At 46.8% G+C, this 22,772-nt stretch overlaps 1 protein-coding gene across 2 annotated transcripts in view; it reads left to right on the top strand.

The window, feature by feature from the left end:
* Positions 1-22,772, top strand: part of DNAAF9 (dynein axonemal assembly factor 9) — a 2,133,167-nt gene that overhangs the window by 752,312 nt on the left and 1,358,083 nt on the right. For both annotated transcript variants that reach the window (XM_069632250.1, XM_069632251.1), the window contains exon 12: positions 5,855-5,891. In XM_069632250.1, the coding sequence (XP_069488351.1) occupies positions 5,855-5,891 (37 nt within the window). The remainder of the gene's footprint in view (positions 1-5,854; positions 5,892-22,772) is intronic.

Raw genomic sequence — 22,772 nt, 5'->3', positions numbered from 1 at the left:
CAAGGAGGAGAAAAACTTGGAGGCGTACGGGAAAAAACTGTACTCCCAACGCCTCTTTGCACCTACGTCATTCCAACGCGCATGGCATGCTAGCAGCTGCTAACCAGAGGCTTTGGCGGGAAATGGCGGGCTTCCTTCCAGAAATTCCGGTGTAGAGCCAGGCACGCTTCAAGGCAGGTCTAAGAGAAGCCAAGCTGGTTGCGCAGGACATCATGGAGTCCACCGTGTCCCACATCGATACCTCTGGCCGGGCCATCTGCATCGCCACGGACATGTGAAGGATGGCCTGACTTCGGGCTAATACATTTAACCCTGATGTCCAGGAACGCATATTGGACCTTCCATTCGATGGTAGTGACCTCTTTCCCTCTACCACGGATGAGGAATTAGATAAAAAGAAAAACAGCTTGCAGACTGCGAAGTGTTTATACTGACGAATTCCATAACCAAGGCATACACCCAGTCGCATCCACGCTCTGACAAGGGACGGTCGTTCAGCGGGTTCCGGGGCTTCCAGGAACGGAGTTCGAGCCAACCTGACCGCTCACCCACTCAGCATTGGCGCAAACAACACAAAGGGGGAGGGGGAAGCAAAGACTTCTTCCAGTCCCCCTCCTCAGCAACAGCCTTCGAAGGAAAAAAGCATGACTCATCCCTTCGGGTCCACATGTCTCCAGTGAGGGGCAGGCTTGCCTTTCACATGCAATTTTGGAGCCAGGACTAAGCAGACCCTTTGATCCTCTCTGTAGTATCCTCAGGGCACCGCCTCCTGGTCCCTTCTCCTCCTCCTTTCTCCCCTCCACTCCTACAGATTGGGACAGCAACTGGCGGAGATCTGGTCGTTCGTTGAGAGCCAGGCAGTCGAAGAAGTCCCAGCCTCCCAGAGAGGATTGGGCTTTTATTCCAGGATTTTCGCTATACAAAAGAAGAACCAGGCTGGCCTGAGAGTTGTGTTGGACCTATCCACCCTCAACCTCACTCAAAAATTCAAGATGGTAATACTAGCGCTCATTACAGAGACACTAGATAGGGGAGACTGGATGTGCTCCCTGGATCTGAAGGACGCCTATCTACATGTCCCTATCTGGCAGCCGCATCACTCCTTCCTACGTTTCAGGATCATGGCCTACCATTTCCAGTACAAGGTGATACCCTTTGGCCTCACCTTTGCCCCCATGGTATTCACCAGACTCATGAATGCGGTGGCAGCCCTCCTTGGAGCCCAGGGCCACCATGTCTACCCATACCTGAACGACTGGCTCGTCAGGGCGAGATCTCCGGAGGGAAATGCCCACACCTCCTCCGCACTTATGAACAAGCTCCACGACTTGGGGTTTACTATCAACCTCAAGTCTCAAGTACATCCCACTTAGAACATCACCTTCCTGGGCCTCATTTGGGATAAGAGGTCCGAGAGGGCCTTCCACTCGGAGGATAAGATTAAGGCCATCAAGAGGGCCTCTACGCACTTCCTTACGAGGGCAATGACCGCGGCCTGGTGGTACCAGAACCTACTGGGTATCATGGCAGCGGTGCTGCTGGCCGTGCCGCACGTGCGACTCAGGATGAGGCGGTTACAGCTGCACTTCGCAGCTTCTTGGAATCAGGAGAGGAGCTCCAAAGGGGAGCTGGTCAGCATACCTCCTTCTCACTCAGACCTCATATGGTGGTCCAAGGACTGCAACCTGTGGACGTGCAAGCCCTTTCGGCAGCCGCCCCCGCGGGTCACCAACACTACGGACTCCTCCCTGGAAGGATGGGGTGCCACTCTGGACAACCACACATCCACGGAGTCTGGAACAGAAGTCACATATCAATTGGCTGGAGCTCAGGGCATCTGGCTAGCCCTCACAGCGTTCTGCTCATTGGAGGCAGGACAGTCCTTATCCAGACCGACAACTCCACCAGCATGTACTATGTCAACAGGCAGGGGGTGGGGGTACCAGGTCCCCTCCACTGTGCAGCCTAATGATCAGCATGTGGGAATGGGCCCTGGAGAACATTTGTCCAGCATGGGGTCTGGCATGGAATCACATGCTCATGAATATTCCCCGTAGTCAGGCTGGGAATCCTCGGTAAAGAAAAAATCAGTTTGTTTCGTTTCTGAACTGTCTTTCTACTTATAACCAATCACTGGTCTCTGGGTCATACTGCCCCCAGCCAATGACTGCCCTCTACCTAAGCCCCTCCTCTGGCAGCCATCTTCGGATTCGGTAGCACGTAAAGTGGCAGTAGGACCAAGAGAAGAGCCGCAGAGGGGTTGGAGGGAGGGTTCGCATGTGAATCCATGCCAGACCCATGCTGGAGAACAACAGTTACAGGTAAGTAACTTGTTCGTTCTCCAGCATGGGGTCTGGCATGGATTCACATGCTCATGAATACAAGAATACATAGCAGTACACACATGCACAACCACGGGAGGTGGCAAGGCTCAACATTAAGCATTTCAATAACTCAACATTAAGCATCTCTTACCTCCTCACCAGGCTCACCTTCAAGCGAACAGGTGGCGAGCACTGTCTGGCCGACTTGAACTCCTCCCTGGAATCGCGGTCGACGCAGTAGAATCTCGTGAAGGTGTGCATCGACCTCCACGTCGCAGCCGTGCAGATGTCCAGCAGGGGCACACCAGACAGGAACGGCGTAGTAGCAGTGATCGCTCTGGTTGACTGGGCTCTCGGACAGCCAGGCAACAGTCGGTTTGCCAACCGGTGACAGTGCATGATGCAGCCGGAGAGCCATCTGGAAATGGAAGCCTTCGAGAGTGCCTTCCCTTGGTTCACAGGGCCAAAGTTCACAAACAGCTGTGATGTCCTCCGAAAACACTTCGTGCGGTCCACGTAGAACTTCAGCGCTCTAACCACATCCAGCGAGTGCAAAGCCCTCTCAGCCGGCGACGAAGGCGGCGGGAAGAAAACAGGTAACACCAAGGGCTCGTTGAGATGGAAGTCAGTCAGCACCTTGGGCATGAAGGAAGGGTGCGTCCTCAGCACTACCCTCGTCTCGTGAAATGTCAGATATGGAGGTTTACAGGAGAGGGCCTGGATCTCTCCCACTCGTCGTACCGAGCTGATGGCCACAAGAAACGCTGTCTTCCACGATAGGAACTTCGACGGTGCTGAATGCAGAGGTTCGAATGGCGGGCCCGTGAGCCTGGTTCAGCACCACGTTGAGCTCCCACGCCGGGGCTGGAGCCTTTACCCACGGGAACGAGCGGAAAAGTCCATTCATGAACTCCTTCACCAGGCGATGAGACCACAGGGATGACCGCCCCAGAGTTCTGGTGTAGCGGGAGATCGCCGCCAAATGGATCTTCATGGAGCATGCACCAGCCCTGCCTTGGCCAGCGACAGCAAGTACGGCAGCACTTGAGGGGCTGTAATCCGCAGAGGGTTGATCTTCTGTGCACAGCACCAGACAGATAACCTCTTCCATTTGTGTCCAGGACACCCTGGCCTTTGTAAGCACCTCCTTGCAGTCCGCCGGGATATCGTACCCTCCGAACTCTAGCCTGAGACTTGCCTCCGGAGGTCCGAAAGGACGGCCGCCGTTGATGGAGAGAACCCATGGACATGTCAAAGGTTAGGGAGCCAAGCCCATTCAGCAAAACCCTCCTTAGGGGTCTGGGCAAATGTGACCTTACTGGGAAAGACTCCCCTCTCTGGGAGAAGGGCTCCCATTCCGAAAAAGGAACTTCTATTATTTGCTGACATGACAACAGGAAGGTTTGCTGTTACATCGGTTTTGAATCCACCAAATACTGTCGGTCCCTCAATCTCTTAGGCTTCAGATAATGCTCCCTAACCTCAAAGGGGGTGGTCCCCTTCTGGGAGAAGGGACGAAATATCCAGATTTGTCACAGTAATCTTTGAGAGATGCATAGGCGTGTACAATCTCGCTCTGTTTTGCCCACTTGTAGTCATGTAATTTGTTTGAATCTTGGAGGATTCACATGCAACTTCATCCAAGATGTTACTGCATTTCCTTCTAAACTTGTTTTACCCCACCTCTACCGTCCTTCTGTACCTGTCCTCAACTCTAACCATCGGGTTGATATTTCGCTGCCTGGGCTCTGCATTGAATTTGACCTATCTGCACCCACTGGTTTGACTTTTCGAATCCTGTGCTGTGTATTGCATCTTACATACTGGCATCCACTGGACTAACGTGTGTGCTATGTTTGCATTTCTATTTGAGGTGATACTTGATGTAGCCCCTCAATTCGGGGTGAGGCGTTCCCAATGTGTGCACCCATTCTTCAATTCATGCTTTCACTGTCCTCTGTGTGCCTGATGTAGCCAGCCCCCTCATGCCATATGGCAAGGCTTTTCCTGTGTGCAGTCTTTCCTACCTACTTAGTCTAAATTGCTTGTCTGCATGACTGATGTAGCCCCTCATGCCATGAGGCAAGGCTTTTCCATTCTGCATTTTCTCATACCTGCTTGTCTTAACTGCATGTCTGGTTTCCATGATGCAGTTTACCTACTTGTACCTGCAATTTCCTCCCCTCCTACACTTCCCTTCATGCCCCTCTCCCCCAATTTCATGTCTCAGCACCTGCACGCTCCAAATCGTCTCATGACCTAGTAGGAACTCCTTTTGTTGTTTTTCACCCCTTCCTGCACTTCCTCTCCTCTCCCTAACCCTCTTGCTCTCATGTCGTAGCATTTGCATGTTTCATGACCTTTTAAGAACATTTTGTTTTTGTGTTGTACTGTATTTCCTTATCCCTTAACCCCTGTCCCCCCACACCCCGTTGTCTTGATGTGCCTTGAAACACAATATTGCTGTATGGTGCGCATTACAAATAATCAATAAATAAATAGGATTAAGGACGAACACTTCCATCAGACATTCTTTTAGGATTACATATAAGGGTCACGTTGGAGTCAACAGTTTTTTAATTATCAATAGTTTTAAAGGAAATGATCGAGGCGAGTGATTGAAGCCCTAATCCTAGTCCAATGGCAACCATAAGGACACATCTAGGAAGATTTAGGATTTCTTTCTATACCAGACATTCAGGTATGTCTACGTATTTTGCTTGAGGGGTATCAACTTTTTTGAGTAGGTTTTACTGGTTTAGCATAGCAGATTAACTTAGTTGGAACTCTGCATGTTGGCATTTTAAAATAGTTTGTGAAGGACGAAATCTTTTTATTTAGAAGGCATGTGATTTCTGAGTTAATAACAATATGAATGGACCCTTGGTTGAAAATATGGTTCAAAAGCAGTATGCTAATTTACTGACCAGATTTATGTCTGCACGGTCCTTTGTCCATTGTGAAAGTGCAACTCTGATACAGATGAGCTTTGCCATATTGTTTTATATCCATTTGAGTAATGGTAAATTGTACACTTTCTTAGCTTCTGCCTGTATCCACTGCTAGCAAAAATGCTTCACATTTAAAAAGAAATATTTCGGAATAGTCAGAAGTGCAAGTCAAAGTCCAACAAAGTCAAAGATATGTGGTGCGTTGGTTAATGAGTAAAAACGCTAGGTGCACTTTCTTTTAATGTTTGATGTGCTCTCTCTAGTGTTTGTGATGTTAAACACATCCTGACTTTTCTGTCTCAGTAACAGGTTTTAATTATCTGCGAAAGCATACAAGAACAAAGGCATGTTTTAGTTGATCAGCCAGGGAGTCCGCTATAATGGCATATGCACATTGTGGTGAATGTGAGAGAAAGACTAGCTGCTGGAACTGTTACAAAAAACTTTTACAACTAAACATATCATATGTCACGGCTATTCATTGGTTGCCCTTCTCCACTGCAAATTGTAATTAACTGAAATATGACCACATTTTAATCTAGCTCATCAAACAAACTTTATTGAACTTTTTTAATGCAGGAAACGACAACGAAACGCAGACCGCAAATGAGCAAATGTAAGTTTCAAAAGCATGTTTTTATTGCGAATGCTACAAAACAAAATGTTTATTCCCTTTCTTAAACTTTATTTAGGCTGAAATTGAGACTAGAATGCTTTGACTGTCTGGAGGTGTCGTGATGTTGCTTCATGTATAGTTTGTTTGAAGCAAGTGATTGTACTAAATTATATTTCAGGTGTAAATAAAATACGGTAATGAGTAAACTGGTTTTGGCCAATCCCGTTTTATCTATGGATTACTTGTGTTCTTGTTGCCATTACAAGCATGCCACAAAAAATATTGGACACCTCTGTTTTAGATCACCACTATTGTCCTCTGAATACTCTGCTTCGCTTCTAAATCCTTGATCTTCTATCCCATAACTCATTGTTCTTTAAATGGCTTGTAATGGGGGAGAAACACTTTACAGAAATCATTTTCCTTTAAAAAATAAAATTGTATTAATGAAATGGCTGGCAGCGATCTTTTCACATCTCGAGAGAAAAAGGCTTTTCTGTGTATTATCTACAAGTTTGCAAGTTTGTTAGCAAGATTTTACAGACCCAGTACTGGTGTGGGGCTCTGTGAATCTAACCTTAGTGGATATGCAAGGTTTGTGCAAAGTCTAGCTAAACTCTCACTGGCTGAGCAATAAGTCTCAGACTTATGAGATCAGGGAATAGGTGTAATGTATAGTTAAAATACACAATGCTTGTCAAGCAATAGATTGCACACACAGATATGTATATACTTATTAAACACGGATGCATTAAGCTAAGAATACTATGATGTAGATAAAATCGTATATACATATTTAGATTCACATGCTATGCATATTCCGCCATCTAATTCTTTGAGTATGGCAAGTTCTTTTTTTCCAAAGTTAAAATATGTAGCGACTTGAGCATATGTGTGCTACCTGCCCTACCCTACATGTGCATGTCCTCGTACAGTCTTTCAGTGCTTCCGCCTTTACATTGTTTTTTTGTTCGCCAACGGCCCCTTCAAGCACGCCCTAATCTACAACCCAAAAATCCAAAGGTGATGCCCAATATTGGGTAAAACTTAATCTTGACAGGTCTTTTAGTCTCCGGGTTCGCCCTACACTGCAAAAGAAAAGTTCTCCAAGTTTGGCCAACAGGTCTTAAACTTAAGCTTTTAAGGTCCAACCCTGTTCTAGAATCAAACCTATAACACATTCTTCATTAGTAGTCCCTGCCGGGAGTACTCAAATATGTGGCCTTTGCCAGATACCTTGGAAGTACAGCTTTCCCTAAGACTCTTCGTTGCCTCCTTTTCTCTCAATATGTCGTCCTCCTTAGTGTCTGCTGATGTCCTCTGGCTTTAGCACAACCTTCTTAGGTTTCTCCATGACCTCTCGATCTTAATTCAACTCCTAGGTCTCTTCACAATCTCTGCTGCTCATCACAATACTCTTGAGAGTATTCCTCCCCACTTTCTGGGAGAACATATTCTCACCCTCCTATGATGAGTTCTTCGCAGAGTTCGCCAGGAAGCTTGAGTCTGGAGGCCCTCCTGGTTGTTTAAACCCTTTAGGAAGGATCTTGCTTCTGGAGTCAAACCTCAGGAGTATCTTCTGAACTGTGGACAGCAGGCACACTTCCTTTTACAAGGCAATATTCTCTAACTGCATCTAGGGAGCAGGGAGTAGCTTCCTCCCAGCCTTCACTGTACTTTGGCCATCTCCATCTTCCTTTATAGTTAAGGGCTGCTGGCAACCTAAAATAGGTTTCTTTCCTGAGTGGCCCATTTTGAGTCTTCATATTAGTTAGGATGTAATTGGTTGACTTTGATGCTTTAAGTATGGGCAGGGCTGTGAGCGCCATCTTGTTACTGCCCATTACTTGATTTGTGGTTTGCTGCGGTCTACTTTGTCTCCATAAGCAGGGTCTTTTTTTCTACCTGACCATGAGCAGTCAAAGCTGCATACTAACTTAGGCCTGGCCAATACTACTACATGGTCTGTCTTGTAGTGTTTTAACATATTATGAAGTGATGTGATATACCCTGTCTCTGTGGGAAAGTTGTGCCTACAGAAACCGTCTCCATCATCTGGTAGCCACATCAGGTAGAGGCTGGACCAACCCTGCCCTGTATGGCTCAGCCTACCTCATAAAAAAGTATTGGACGTTCTCCAACTTCACCAAGGGATGTTCTTGGTGAGCTTAAAACAGTGCCACTATATAGTCAACTCATGCAGCCAGTTAAAAAAGAAAAGAAACGTATAACGTCTATGTGGGAACCAGCCACGACTAAAGCAGTGAAAGTAGGACTAGAGAAGTAGCATAAACCTTCCTCTTCAGAGTCACTCATGATTTGGGGCTAGTTGCTTGCAGATTCTGAAGTAATAACTGCAAGGAAACACTTTTAGCATGCCACCCTCCACTAGCCAGTCTCCTTCAGATAAAGAAAGAGGAATGTACTTCATTAGGCAGACAATGGAATCTACATAAGCGTACAATGTGCGTATAGCAAATGCAACAGCACTAATGAGGAAGAATGACCACTCCTAGCGGGGCTCAAAACAGGACCGTCTTAAGGACATGCCAGAGGAATGTCGAAGTGCAAGCCATAGGAAATGAAGGACAATTAGTGGCAAACCCAGGTATAGAGAGCATCCTAGATTTGTTGCAGACAGTCTGATGCCAGGCAGCCAGTGTGGCAGTCCTAAATTTGTACTCCTGGCTGCATGTAACCGGTTTCAAACCTGAAACCCTGGCGGCATTGTCACTTAAACCCTTACTAAAGTCAAGAAGGACTAAGAACTGCGCATTTGCCAAGTGCTTTTGCAAGTGTTTTTGCTGTCTCGCTGTCTAGCAGGCGACCGGGAGGCGGGAGCCCGCGGCCCTAATCCAATGTGTCACTGATTGTTATACATCTGTTATATTTTATATATTGGTCATTCCCAGCTATATCTACAAACGTTTATTCTCTAAAATCGTGCATACCCATACTACATAGTGAAGTACCATTCCTAATTGGCCCACAAGCAAAGAAAACTGTTTTGACCGCTGCCTTTAAAGCACGAAAATCCCAACGGTCGGTTTCTCTCTCAGCAGACATTTGTGCATTTTTTGCAAATGATGCAAAGAAAACAACAAAACTTCTAAGCCAACCAAAGTTGCAAGTCCGCAGCACTAATGAAGAGGGTGTAGCTTCTCAGTCACCTGGCACTAGCGGACTGCCGCCTTCAACTGAGTTTTTGAGGGATACTCCTCAAACCGAATTTAATAATCAATGGTCACGTGAACCAACTGACACCACACTAGAATCATCATGTTTAACTGGTGAGCTACAGGTGTCTCAAATAAAATCTCCTAATAATATTGTAGATATTGAACAAAGTGATCCCTTACCGCAAGTACAACCAATCTGCACTGTGCTAGCGCAACACAAATTACATAAAGCTCATGAGATGTTTAGTATAGCAGGTGAGATAAATGAAGATGTAATTGATTTTATGAACTTTTCCAATAACTCACTTCGCGATTCACAAGATATAATGTACATTTGTTCCAACACGGGGGATTTAATACAAATATTGCAATACTTTCTCCGCGCTTGATACTAATATTCACAAGCTACTTGTTCACACTATACAAATAATTATGCAGACGGCACAAAAGATTATAGTCCACACTGTGTGTTCAATCTGATGTTCTCTTTATGTTGAAATTATATGGTTCGTGAACTTGATCACCAATAGCCGACACATGTTTCGACCGTTGTGGTCGTTCTCAAGGCCTTGTCGCGTATTGCTTTCTTGGCATCTGATAGTACTGCCAGAATAACAAAACAAAATTTGTGGTATCTACTTCCAAGTCTCTGGGATAGTTCCCCATGACCTTTTCCTGGGCTCAATCCCTCGTTCCTCTGCCCCTTGATTGTGTCTGCTCAAGCACGTGTCGGCTATTGGTGATCAAGTTCTCGAACTATATAATTTCAACATAAAGATAACATCAGATTGAACACACAGTATGGACTATAATCTTTTGTGCTGTCTGCATAATGATTTGTATAGTGTGAACAAGTAGCTTGTGAATGTTAGTATCAAGCGCGGAGAAAGTATTGCAATATTTGATTCATTTCACTACAGTGTGAACCCATGTGGAGGGTTCTCAGATTGCGAGAATCCCGCTGCTGATGTTGAACTTCTGCTAATTTTGCTAATAGGTTGGTTAATAGCGCACGGATTCGAGTATCAATCCACAGTAATTTCAGGCTGAGCAATGGCAATTCTTTATTCGCGATCAACAGCACAATCGCTTTTCTTTCCCCGAAGCGCCAGCTTTGAATAATACTCTAAGCGCTATGAACACAGCTCTCCTAACTGTAACCAAATTATACGAGACCCTAAATGAAAAAATAAATAAACAACATTGCTGAAACAGGTTTTGTAAGAGAATAAAGGTCCGAGTGTCAGGTGATCACACCTGACAATTTGGACAAGAGAATAATATAGGATCTGAAATATCTCGAGACAGCATTACTAAGTTTGAGGCCACGAAGAAAGATTTGCCATTGACTACGGAACTTTTACTATTTTTGTACAAATCCCAGAACTCAATAATCTCCCCAACAAAAGTGATAAAGCTGTAAATATATCTGGAGAACAGGCAGGAAGAAAGGAAGAAAAAATCTCAAACGGAGGTTGTGTCAAGCGGAACAAAACTCAAATTAGTACATTTTCTTTTTTTTTGTTTTTTTTGTTTTTGGTAGCAAAAATTTATTTGCACCTTTACAAAAACCATCAACAAAATGTCTTAACATAGTCAAAACATTTTTTTGTATAGAACACATTGTAGAACATAAAAAACATTAATACATCAAAACATATAATACAAAAATATAATACAAGAAATCTAAAATTCATTAAACATACATTTTATAGTGTACAATGTGAAACAAATTACAGTTTCAATTCTACCTAAAAAGGAAAACATCATCAATCTAAAAAGGAAAACAAAATCATCAGTCTATAAGATTTTGTTCACATATATTCACAAAGGCCTAGCAACCCTTGGACAACAATAAGACAAGGAAGTAACTCTCCCTACAAGGACCACTCCAAATGGCAAGTATATTGTAGTTAATGAACTGATTATCTTTAGATACAAATGGGCCATCTATGGCCTTCCAAGTAAACATAGATTTATTTAGTGGCAAGAGGTGTTCCTCGATTAACTTCACAAGACTCACAGATGCTAGCATGATAGAATTAGAGTGGCCCCATATGCTGCGCAGCTAGACTAAGTGGCACTCAAAGGTTGTATTCGAAACCAGAAAGTGTCCCATACAACGTAACCTTTGTTGCTCAAAGTAGGTGCAATGCATAAACAAATGTTCCAACTTTTCAAGCTCACCATGGCTCAAACAAAACCGACAGCAATCCCACTGCCCCAATTCCTTATAACTGGACCAGTTCCTGATGCGAGATCCCGTATGGATAAGATCCAGGCGGAATCTCATATATATTCTTCTTGCATTTTTATCAGGAAAACATAGAACATACTTCAAACGGGGTGAGACTGCATGCCTGAATTGTGCATAGGTACTAAATGATGGATAACCAGAAATCAAGTCAGAGTTATGAGCCCATGCGTTTCTAAAGAATCTAATTTTGGCCTTCCCTGGAGAGTCGATTAGGTCCTGCTGCGACATATTCAAAGATCTTAAACTGGCTAATATACGTGACTTAAATTCAACGACAGATGCTGGATGATCTTCTATAAGCATGGACCTAAAGTCCTCATAAAGGGAGTTGGGTGGAGGCGAAATCATTTTGCCAAATGAGTTTACCATACGCCAATCTTATTTATCTGACAAAGGATATAATCCCAATTCATGTAAAATAATTACATTAGGTAGATAGCCAGGGAGGCCTAGGACCCTTTTCCACAATTTGCCTTGCAAAAGATTTAAAGATGGGCCCATATTCAATAAACATGCGTCCAAGGAATAGAGTAGAATGGGCTCTACTTTCAAAGAATAGTAGTGAAGCAGGGGCATAAGGGAGTATCTACAGTACCTGGAGAAAATAACTAGCATCTGGGCAGACAGATGGTTAAGCTTAGTGGACAACACTGTACGCCACCCGCCGATAGACATACCATTCGATATGTGGTAACCCAAATAAGTAATTTCTTCTCTTATTATGATTGGTTGTGAATTTACAACCTAATTGAACCTAGCCATTTTCTTCTTAGTTGTAAACGCTATAATATGGGATTTGGTTGAATTGATTGTCAAATTGTTTAAAGCACAATAATCATGAAAGATGTTTAATTTATTTTGGAGCCCAAAGGGTACCTTATCAAATAATACGTCATCGGCGAATGCCAACCAGTGAAGACGCAGCTTGCCCAAAGTGACCGGTAAGGTGTTGGTTCCCTGCCATATATTCTCGATGTCAGCCAGGTATAGATTGAATAATATCGCTGCCAAATTGCAACCCTGCTTCACACCAATTCTCGTCGGGATATTGTCAGATAACAAACCCTCTGAATTGATACAGACCCTATATTAAGTATTCTGCTGAAGAGCCGCTATCAACGCCACTAGTTCAGCTGGAAAACCATAGGACAGCATCTTCTGCCAGAGACGCTTACGCAAAACACTGTCAAAGGCAGCTAATAGGTCTAGAGATGCCATATAGATCGTACCATTTGACTTTGTGCGCGAAGCTGACAATAAGTAGGCAAGAATTGACGCATTTAACTGCGTGCCCATTGCCCGACGGAAACCAACCTGCGCTTTTGAGAGAATGCTAGAGGTACTAACATAAGCTTCCAATTCACACAAGACAAGCCGTGTGAACATTTTAGCTGATGTATCTATTAAAGCAATTGGCCTGAAATGTACAGGGTCATTTAAAGCGCCCTTTTTGTGAATTGGAATTACAATTGCCATCAGCCATGACCCAGGGATTTTGCCAGATTGGTATATTAGCTGGTAGCGTGGGAGCAGGTACCTGGCCCAAAAGTTGGGGTCGTCCTTAAAGAAACAGGGTGGCAATCCATCGGGCCCTGCCGCTTTAGAAAATTTCAGCTGTGAAATTGCCCATATTATGTCCTTGATTTCCCAAGGGCAAACAGGGGGAAGCTTCAACTGCAAATTGACTAATTCCTGCTTTCGATGGTGAGGCGGTAGATCATATTTTTTAATAAAAAATGTATTCCATTCAAAACCAGATATGGTTGCCACCATACGCCTTACCTGTGGGATTTGTTAAGATAGACCATAGCTCACTGGTGTTTTTTTTACAGAGCAACTCAATCATGTGTTGATTGGCAAGATTGTGAGCAGCCAGAGAGAGCATCTTCACCTGCTGCTTAAAGCGAGCAAGAACAAGGTTTTTTTCTCTGGCATAATGTAGCAGATTAGAACGCATGCGTCTTATTTTACGAAGCTCACCATTTTTTTGAGTGTTAAGTTGAGCAACCTGTGCCAAATATGGGTGAGCAACCTTTGCTGAGTTCGTATCTAGGGAGACCTTAGATAAGGTTACCAAATGCGTACGAATCATCGTCAAATTTAATTCATTGATTTTTTTCCACATTGCCCACCGATAAGTGAGCATCGTGGATCACTAGGAGGTCCCTGTTAACCCGGAACGCCAATTTCCGGCAGATGGAAGGGTGCCACTTCACAGACAGCGTATGCCTGTCGCATTCCACCATACCAGCGGAAACAGAGGATTCGTATTCATCAATCCCCAGTGATAGACAAGTGAACAACATGTAATGATCACTTACTCCCATATTCAAGACTGAGACAGGGTCGAGTAAACCAGAAAATGCCCTTGATGCAAACAGGTAGTCGATAAGAGACGTAGCAGTCCCACGCTGCCAAGATATTTTAATAAAGTGTGTCGCAAGTTGGATCGGGTAAATGCCCCATGCTTCAAAGAATTTCTCTCATCGATTTCTTCTCTGGAAGGCTTGTTGCGCATATGGTGAGGAGTGAAGAGAGGGCCGAGCAGTACCATGCAGCTCCAAATACGAATTCAAATCACCTCCAATCACAATTTCATGATTAGGGCAAAAGAGAGATGCATGGCCTAGTATTGTAGAGATAATTGGTTGGCGTGAGACTCAAAAGGGGCAAGTACTGGACCTTCAACGCGTACTATTGGAGGTATAGGTACAAAGTCCAGAAATGCCCAAGCGCTCTCCATGTCCCCAAACAGACATGGAGCGAGGCCCAGAGAATCAAAATCCTCTGTAAAGTCCAGTATCATTTTGGTTATTATCTGAGATTGGAATCTATACAGCACTCTATGGTTGTTATGTGTGGCTAGTTTAACCCAATCTAAGTCCTTTGAAGAGAGATTTCTTAATGAAGGAATCTGGAAAAATGAATTCATCAAAAAGGATCTGTTGATACGTACAGTGCCATTGATGTCCGGGTTACTGACCCAACCGAGTATTAGTTTCATGTCCTTGGGAGTTTCTGAAAAAAGCAACTTGTCAGCAGAAAACACTGATGAGTTGGGCTTTAGGGCAGAGTCACCCTCGGGAGGGACAGTCCGCGGTGGGGCCGATGGTGCTCGTACATCCGCTGGACTAGAAGCAATCACCTCCTGTTCTTCGCTTCCCATTAAGACGGTTGTCTGTGCTACTGACTCGACGACCTGGGCCACAGGATTTGATGGAGAGATTCCCCCTTTCGTTTCTACAGTGGCCCGAGTCACCACTTTTTTGGGTTCAATGTTTGGAAAAAAGCAGTGAAGTTGGGGTTGCGATTTGGAAGATATTAGTCTAGGAGCAGTATGGGTGGAAACCAGCACGTTGCCAATTTTCAGGGCTTTGATCTGGAGATGTTTTTGCTTTCCTCATTAAGCTCGCAAAGATCTAATGCCGGCTCATCCTGATTTGCACCTGTTTTGATACTTATTGTTGGAATGGATTCTAATAGCACCTGAGGACAGGAATCCGTGGTAGCTTTTTTTGCTACTTTCTTCTGCATGGCCTTGGTGAGGGCCAAACGTTTTTGAGCTCTCTGGAAGGACTTGTTCGCCCTGCGAGAAATAAAGTGCCTTCTCTTGCAATGCTTGGGCCTCCTCTAGCTGACATGGCAGAGGCGGGGCCTCGGCTTGAAGAGTAGACTGACCATCAATGAGAACAGCAAACAGTACTTGCTTGTACTTGGTGCGCGGCGCGGGTGCGCCGGGAAGTGAATACTTAAAGGGAATCGGGAGCCGTCACTCGGAAGAGGGGGCGGGGCCTCCTAGAACAGGAAACACCTTTGAAAAAATAGAGAGGGGGTGTTAAACACACAGGCTATCCAGCTGGTGTACTAACACAAACACAACAAGCCACACAACTTCAGTGGCACACAACTTCAGTAGGCTCCAGTAAAGCAGCACAAGGAGCACACAATCACCTCAGAGTCAGACAGGCTGGTGTTACCAGCTAAGACGTCCTCCAGGAAAAAAGTCAATGCTGCAGCACCAAAGCTGCTCTGGCCAGTCGATGCTGAGAAGCGGCGGCGGCAGCAATTCTCAATGTTCCAAAAGCGGGGTGGCAGCAAACAGTACTTGCTTGTACTTGGTGTACTTAGTACATTGATGTTTGATGATGGACAACACCCCGGACTGTGAAAGACTGCTGCAAGAGGTGGGACGACTTGCATCTCAAGGTCCGTCCCTCGCAGCCGAGCGCAGCCAGGGGCAGGCCACAGGAGGCGGTGCGCCATCTCCAATAAAACTCCAGCCATGGGAGGAAACTTGCAGCTCGGTCATACACATGGAAAGCATCGAGGGGGTCGGAGATGCTGAGACGGGAGCAGCGGTGTCAGGAGATGCCGGTGAGTGCCCATGACCTTAATCCCAAATCACAAAATGTCCCCCCAATGCCAGTGGTGAAGTCCTAATGACAAGTCTGTGCCACCAGATCCCTGCTGCCTTGCCACACAGCGACAGCCTCATTGCAAACAAGTATGCACCTGCCAGGAAGACTGGCAACAAAATCCACTAACACACCCCACATGTCCCCTGTAATGCACTCACAAGTACCATCAGCATGCACACACACACACATCACTGTCCACCAGCTGCCGTCAGCGCTGTGCCACCACATGGCCCAATCCACCTCATGACAAGATGCATGCATCATTGACACCAGTCGGCCACCTGTCACTCCCACCATGTACCTTCCCACAGACTCAACATCAATGCAGCAACGTCCACAAGTTGACCACATCCTTATCACTATCAAACTGTACATGTCACAGAGCCATGGCCACAACACCCAAGCCAGTACACACCAGTACCCCAGCCAACAGACACTGCGTCATCCATGTCCACACTGCAAATATGTCTCCACAGTGCTTCCCCCACACAATCATGTGTGCACCATGACGAGTCCAACACCGTGACCATGACAGTGCACATGACTATGAATGTACTAGCTTTGATGCATGTCACATGGATTCACGCACATCAATAATGCCCTGCTTCACTGTCCCCCACACACACATCTGAAAGCGAGGGTGAGTTAGCCACAGCACCCATCTCCACTGCAGCACATGGCCAGCGCACAAAATCTAACACCACTAGCCAGGAGCCAGGCACAAGCGCCACAAGACCAGAGCGTGCCTCTACTTCTACCGCTCATCCCCCCGCCACCACCATACACCTGCTGGCCAGTAGCACCACAAGTCCGCAACTCCCACGGTCAAGCAACCTCGCAAACTCACACCACCAGTGGTCAGCCAAAAACACCAGTTTCCAAGGCGGCACAGCACCAGGACGATCCAGATTCCCCAGTCATGAGCCTGCCAGAAGACCCACTATCCCCTGTCTGGGGCCTGCCCGAACATCACCCAGAAAGTGCAAACGATGACACAGGAGCGCACAGCACAGTTGAGGGCACTGGGGCAGGCACACAGAGCGATGTGACGCTGGATGAGGAAGCTCTGTTCACCCCCCGCACACCCTTGCAGCCCACCACCCTTGTGACTGCCCGGACTGCGCCACATGAGAGACATTGAGGGCCGCCTCAGTCGAACGGAGGAGCGGCAAGAGGCTCTGCATGCCTTGTTCAGCCGATACCTCACCGAGGCTGAGTTGACACGCCAGACGATGCAGGACACCTCCCGCAACACTGCGCGTATGCTCTGCAGGGCAATCGAGGGAGTATGCCAACTGGCAAGGCGTGTGCGTGAAGGGAATGAGGTGATGTCATCAATGGCCGAGTCGATAAACATGCTGGTTACTGCAATTGCAGGGCAACCGCACATCATAACACCACTTGGCCCATCAGCTAGCGCAACACCAAGCAGCTCCACCCAAGGAGCCCTGTGCGTCGCTCGCAGAGACTGAATCGGCCGCAGGGGCCTCACCCCCATCCACCAAAAAGGGGCTGCAAATAGGCCATGTAACCAGTGCATGTGTGGATGGAGTCGTTACGAAGGGGATGTGGGGGTTATGGTGGAGGTGGCAGCGGGTGTGTGGGTGGGGTGGTGGAATAGGGGTTACTGGGGGAGGCGGTGTTGGGGCATTGTGTGTGGGGTTAGTGGGGAGGGAGTTTTGTGGCATTGTGTGTGGGGTTAGTGGGGGTGTTGGGGCATTGTGTGTGGGGTTAGTGGGGGGTGTTGGGGCATTGTGTGTGGGGTAAGTGGGGGGTGTTGTGGCATTATGTGTGGAGCTAGTGGGGGAGGGAGTTTGGTCTGAATTCAGGGGGATAGATGTGTAAGGTTCAACAAATATGATCTGTACATAGTTCTTCATCTTTGAATACACCTTGTGTAGCAAAAAACATATGCCCGGACATTGATTCTTGAGTGGGTATCAATTTAACCATGCACAGTGTCCAGCACCCAGTGTGACCCATGCCCAGTTCCATGTCTTCCACATCCAATCAGAAGTAATTGTCAATTAATATTAGCCGTGTGGCATGTCCATCATGGCCATGGTGTTGCTGAGGAATCCCAGGATCTTCATCATCCTCATCCTCAGGTGGCATCATGTCCATGTCAGGGGGCAGGGGGACGTTACGCCGTATGCACATGTTGTGCAGCATCGCACATACAGCTCAATTTTGCCCACCTTCTCGGGACCGTAGATGAGTGCTCCCCCCGACCTGCTGAAGCAGGGAAACCGGGCCTTCAGCAGGCCAAATGTCTATTCAATGGTCACGCGAGTGCGTGCATGTGCGCGGTTGTAGTCCTCCTCATGTCTGTTGTGTGGTTGCTTGATGGGGATCAAGAGCCAGCCCATCAGGGGATACCCGGCATCACCTGCATGTGAGAAAGGGTACTTGTGATGACTTTGGTCATTCCATGTTACCACAAGCTGTACAGTGTTGTTCACAAAAAAAACACAGGATGGCATGACAGTATGAAATTATATGACATTTATAACGCACCTATACACAAGTGTTTCAAGGCGCGACGAGGCAAAGGAGGGGGAACAGAGTGAAGACAGAAAGCGATCTTACTAGGCCAGGTGTCATTCAGATTGCGCAAGTGCAAGGGAAGGGGGAAAAGAAAAGTGCTTGCGGGGGGTGCAGTACATGGGATAATACAATAATAACATAAAATAAAGAACAGCCAGCAGGTGGCAAGTGCAGGGTGAGTGCAGACATAAGTGCTGGTTTGGGGACTGTAGGGATACAGAAAACAGTCCCCAGGTGCAGGGGTTGCCAGGAAGGCAGCGCAAGCGTGCAACTGGCAGGGCTTGGGCCCGAGATCAGATGGGGATTGGGGGGCAGGTAACCCGTGCAGTCTCGGTATCGGCCAGGACTTCCAGCAGGGGAGAGGGGGAGAGAAAGCGGAAGCAAAGAGGAAGGTTTTTAGGTGCTTCCGGAATAAAGATGGAACTTCACATTTGTTGTTGCCCGGAAAGTGTACGTAGGACTGATCCTTGTGGGGGGTGGGGTAGGTGCAGTTGCTGCCACATGGCCCATTGAATGGGCACCTGCCCATGCACAAATCATGTCCTACAGACCACTGTGGTCTCACTTGTCAGGATTGTGTTACTAATGGAAAAGGAGTGTGCATATACAGTGTCTACTCACACATTTGCCTGCTCTCATCTTCGTGATACAGGCATTTAACCATTATGCATTTTACATACACAGGTATCCATGTACATATGCATCGACAAAAACCCTCATGTGACTAGGTCAGATGTCCATAGGTAGTTGGTGGCAAAGGTGAAGGGTGACGGTACTGTAATACGTTTGGGTGGGTGCTAGCATGGTGGAATGGTGCTACATCGGATGTGTCCCGCACCTCACTGCCATATCTGGGTGTAGTGAAGAATAGTGTGTTTCTGTGTTCTTATATTCGAACCATTGTACTTGGGGGTGTCCCTTAAGGTAATAGGACTGGCATACTGATCTGTGCTATACCAGTGGACTGAGTGCAGTCCCTGATCTTGTGTGTGTGTCAGATGGTTTTCTTCCTGGAGGAGCATCCTGACTCGTGATTTAATTTCCAGACTTTGCACTTCATGCATTGTCAGTACAGGGTAGTGCATTATGGTACATGTTTTCAAATGTGCCTGATACATATGCTGGTGTGAGCTCCGGGTTGATTGTAGACACGGCTGTGAAGGCATTGCATATCTGCATGCATCAGCTGTGCTTTATTATCTTAGAATTTATAGATATCATGCTTCAGGGAAGTTGACTGTGTGTGGTCTTCAACTGATCAATGTGTGAGGGTCCATGGTGTGTATGCTGGTAATGCTGAGTTTGGTTTCTCTATTTCCACATCTGACTGCATTTTATTGGCCTACCCCACTCTCTCTGCACTTCATTGCATTCCTGGTTATGTTGATGGGTTTTGCCAGGAGTCACGATGCATTCATGCATGCAGTGTGCACTTGTGCTCATCATTGATGCAATACTATGCTATGTTCCCATGCACCTTGTTAGGGAGAATTCTCTGTTTAGGCTGAATTTCCTAACCTAGTGAGTCCCCCAGCAGCTTTGCTGGATTTTTGGGGTTTATTTTTTTCTCCTGCCAAGAGTGAGACTCTTTTACCCTCACTCTTGGGCATGGTTTGAGTGTGTTTCTTTGAATCTAGAAGTGTCTAATGGGCTATGGGGTCTTTTACTCCATAGGGTTTCATGTGTTTTTGTGATGTGTGTTACACAGCACCCTCCGTGCAGTAACACAGGGGTGTCATAGTGACCCCCCAGTATAGACTCCATACCCTGGGACTGACTACTGTCTCCCAGGGCATGTAAAGTCACCATTGACTTTACAAGTCTTAAATTCTGAACAGAACCAGTACAAACCATCATATTGTGGACGTACTGGCTGGGGCAATTCGATTGCCCTAGGGTCTCTTAGTCGAGGGGGCACGTCTCCGTCCCCCCTGATCGAGTTTTGGCTGGTGGCAGTGGATATACTTCTTTTTATATTCAACACGAATATTTTCCTATGGGATTTCCCATTGTTTTAGGCTACTATCTTTATTTAATTATTTAAGGTAGCCTCGAACATACCGCCGGTTTATTTAATTAATATTAATTCTCTGGTTGGTATTTTTTGCCAAAACTTGATTCTAAAATGGCGTTTGTGTTCTCTTCTGTGACTCCAACCCAAGTCGAGCACTTTGTTCCACTTTTTGGCGGGCTTCTCCACAGAAGCCCTCCAAAGTGGTGCCACTATGTCTGGAGTACTTAGGCGGGGTGGAGGGGAATTTAGGCACCCTGGACTGAGTTGCCGAGGCAACTCAAGTCGCACTCCGTCCTGATTGGCCCAAGTGGTGAGCCGGCCAGCTCACCACTTAGCATATTTGAGTGACAGCTAGGCTGAGTGAATGGGGGTTTGCTGCATAAAAGCAGGGCTTTGGGGACTGGAACTTCAGAAGTCGCCACAGGACCTAAGAATCCGAGGAGGGAGAAGCTGAGCCGACCTGCCATGACACCACGACCAGTGGAGCCCTGCTGGACCGTCTCACCACTTTTCCCAACGACAGAGGGGATCTCCCGCCGGAGAGTCTTCTTCCTTTAACTGGTGGGGATAACCAGTTTCACCATATTTTCACTTTCCCGACGTATCTCGTGGCCGCCTTGCCTGTGCTAAGCACCCCGGCAACCGGGATACCACGTTTTACCACGACCGCAAGATAAAGGTACCACCTTTTACTGGAAAACCCAGCGGCTGGTTTCTGCCCTGGTAGTGCAACGACCTGCATCTTTACCTGCATCTTTCCTCCACGTCGAGATCTTCTCTTTCCCTGGACGACGCCGCAACTTGCAACCACTACTAGGAACAACTGCCACCGCTGGAGGATCCTTCCCACTTAAGGTACCGTGTCCCGCCTGGCTTCCCTTGCAACCGACTGTACGGGGTAGATTTAGCCCCCGGCTTTCGAACCTGGGTTAGCCTGGGACACCCTGGCTAAACTTTTCTAAAGCCTCTCTAAACTCTTTTCTGAACCCTCTGCAAGACTTTCTAAGCCTAGTGTAACTGTGTGATCTTGGGCGCATTTGTGCTCTGCTCTCTCTAAGAGTGGGCCCAGCCGTTGGACTTTGGCTCACCAGTGACTTTTGGTCTCTACCTTGCTAATAGTGTTCCTGAATCGTAGAGTGGTGTAATCCTGCATATTCTGTCTTTTTCCCCTCCCTTTTCCACAACCTTAGTAGAGTGCAATCTAGTTAAGCGCTCACCTCTGTATGAAAATAAGTGGTGTTTACTGTGATTTTCTAATAAGGGGAAAAGGGGTGTATATATCATAATAGTAACTGTGTTTAGAATATTTTACAATAAGAGTGCTGGAGTGTTTCACTGTGTGTTTATAAATAAATAATTATATACTTTGATACCAAAGCTCTGGTCAGTGTTTGCTTATATTATTGTATCTAAGTGCCTATTGAGTATACTTTGCATACTGCCTAATTCTTCTTGAGGGAAGTCGGACTGCTCAGCCACAGCTACCAGGTAAATCTGGGTGGTACAGACTGCTACCAAGTGGGTTTACTGCTAACACCTGTAGTCTTAAATCTTTTGCAGTGGTCCCTAAGGGAACTGCACAGGTTTCTGCCTCACACACCTCAGGGCCCACCCAGCAGAAAGGTTGACTATGCTGTTAACTGCCCCCCCACCCCATTCAACACCCCTCATGCCCCTGTGGTTAGACTGACCCAACAGCCATGTACGAGGTCCGGCATGTCGTGATATGTTGCGGGGCAGCATGGAGTTCCGCAGGGCCATGGCGTCATGTGTGGAGCCAGGGAGTCTTGCACAGCAATGCGGTATTATTTTGCGTGCATCGCACACCATCTGTACATTCAGGGAATGGTACAGCTTCCTGTTGCGGTACACTACCTCCACAGCATGCCTGACCACCAGCTCAACATGTGTGCAGTCGAGCGCACCTATGACATTGGGCATGACTGCAATAGCATGTTATGCAACTTTGGTGGCATTCAACTCCTCTGCAGTCCCTGGCAGGCTTATGTGGTCGCGTACATGGTTCAGGAGTGCACCTAGGACCTGGGTGAGCACACGGGAGAAGCAGGGATGTGATATTCCATGCAGGTGCCCCACTGTGTGCTAAGTGCATGTGGCCGGGAAGTGTAGCACACACACTACCTTCAGCAGGGTGGGGTAGATGCTGTCCGGATGTTGATTACGCTCACCAGGTCATCATATATGAGGTCCCCTACTGTGGTGACGGTGTATCCCTGTCCAACCGGTACAGGGTGTGGATCTGGGCAGGGGTCTGGTTGAATGGGCTGGCCCTTAGGCGGGGGATTGGTGGCTGCCTGCGGGGTACAACTGCCTGAAGCTATGAACAAAATGGCCTAGTGCACACCTTATTTCAAATGTAGTTTGTGGGTTTTAAGGGCTAATTATTGGGGTGCCGGGGAGAAATCCAACCTTAGCACTAGGTTGTAATAAACTAATGTAATAACA

Source organism: Ambystoma mexicanum, chromosome 6q (assembly GCF_040938575.1).
Source record: "Ambystoma mexicanum isolate Mex_15411 chromosome 6q, UKY_AmexF1_1, whole genome shotgun sequence".
Taxonomy (NCBI): domain Eukaryota; kingdom Metazoa; phylum Chordata; class Amphibia; order Caudata; family Ambystomatidae; genus Ambystoma; species Ambystoma mexicanum.
This window is presented reverse-complemented; position numbering and strand designations above follow the sequence as displayed.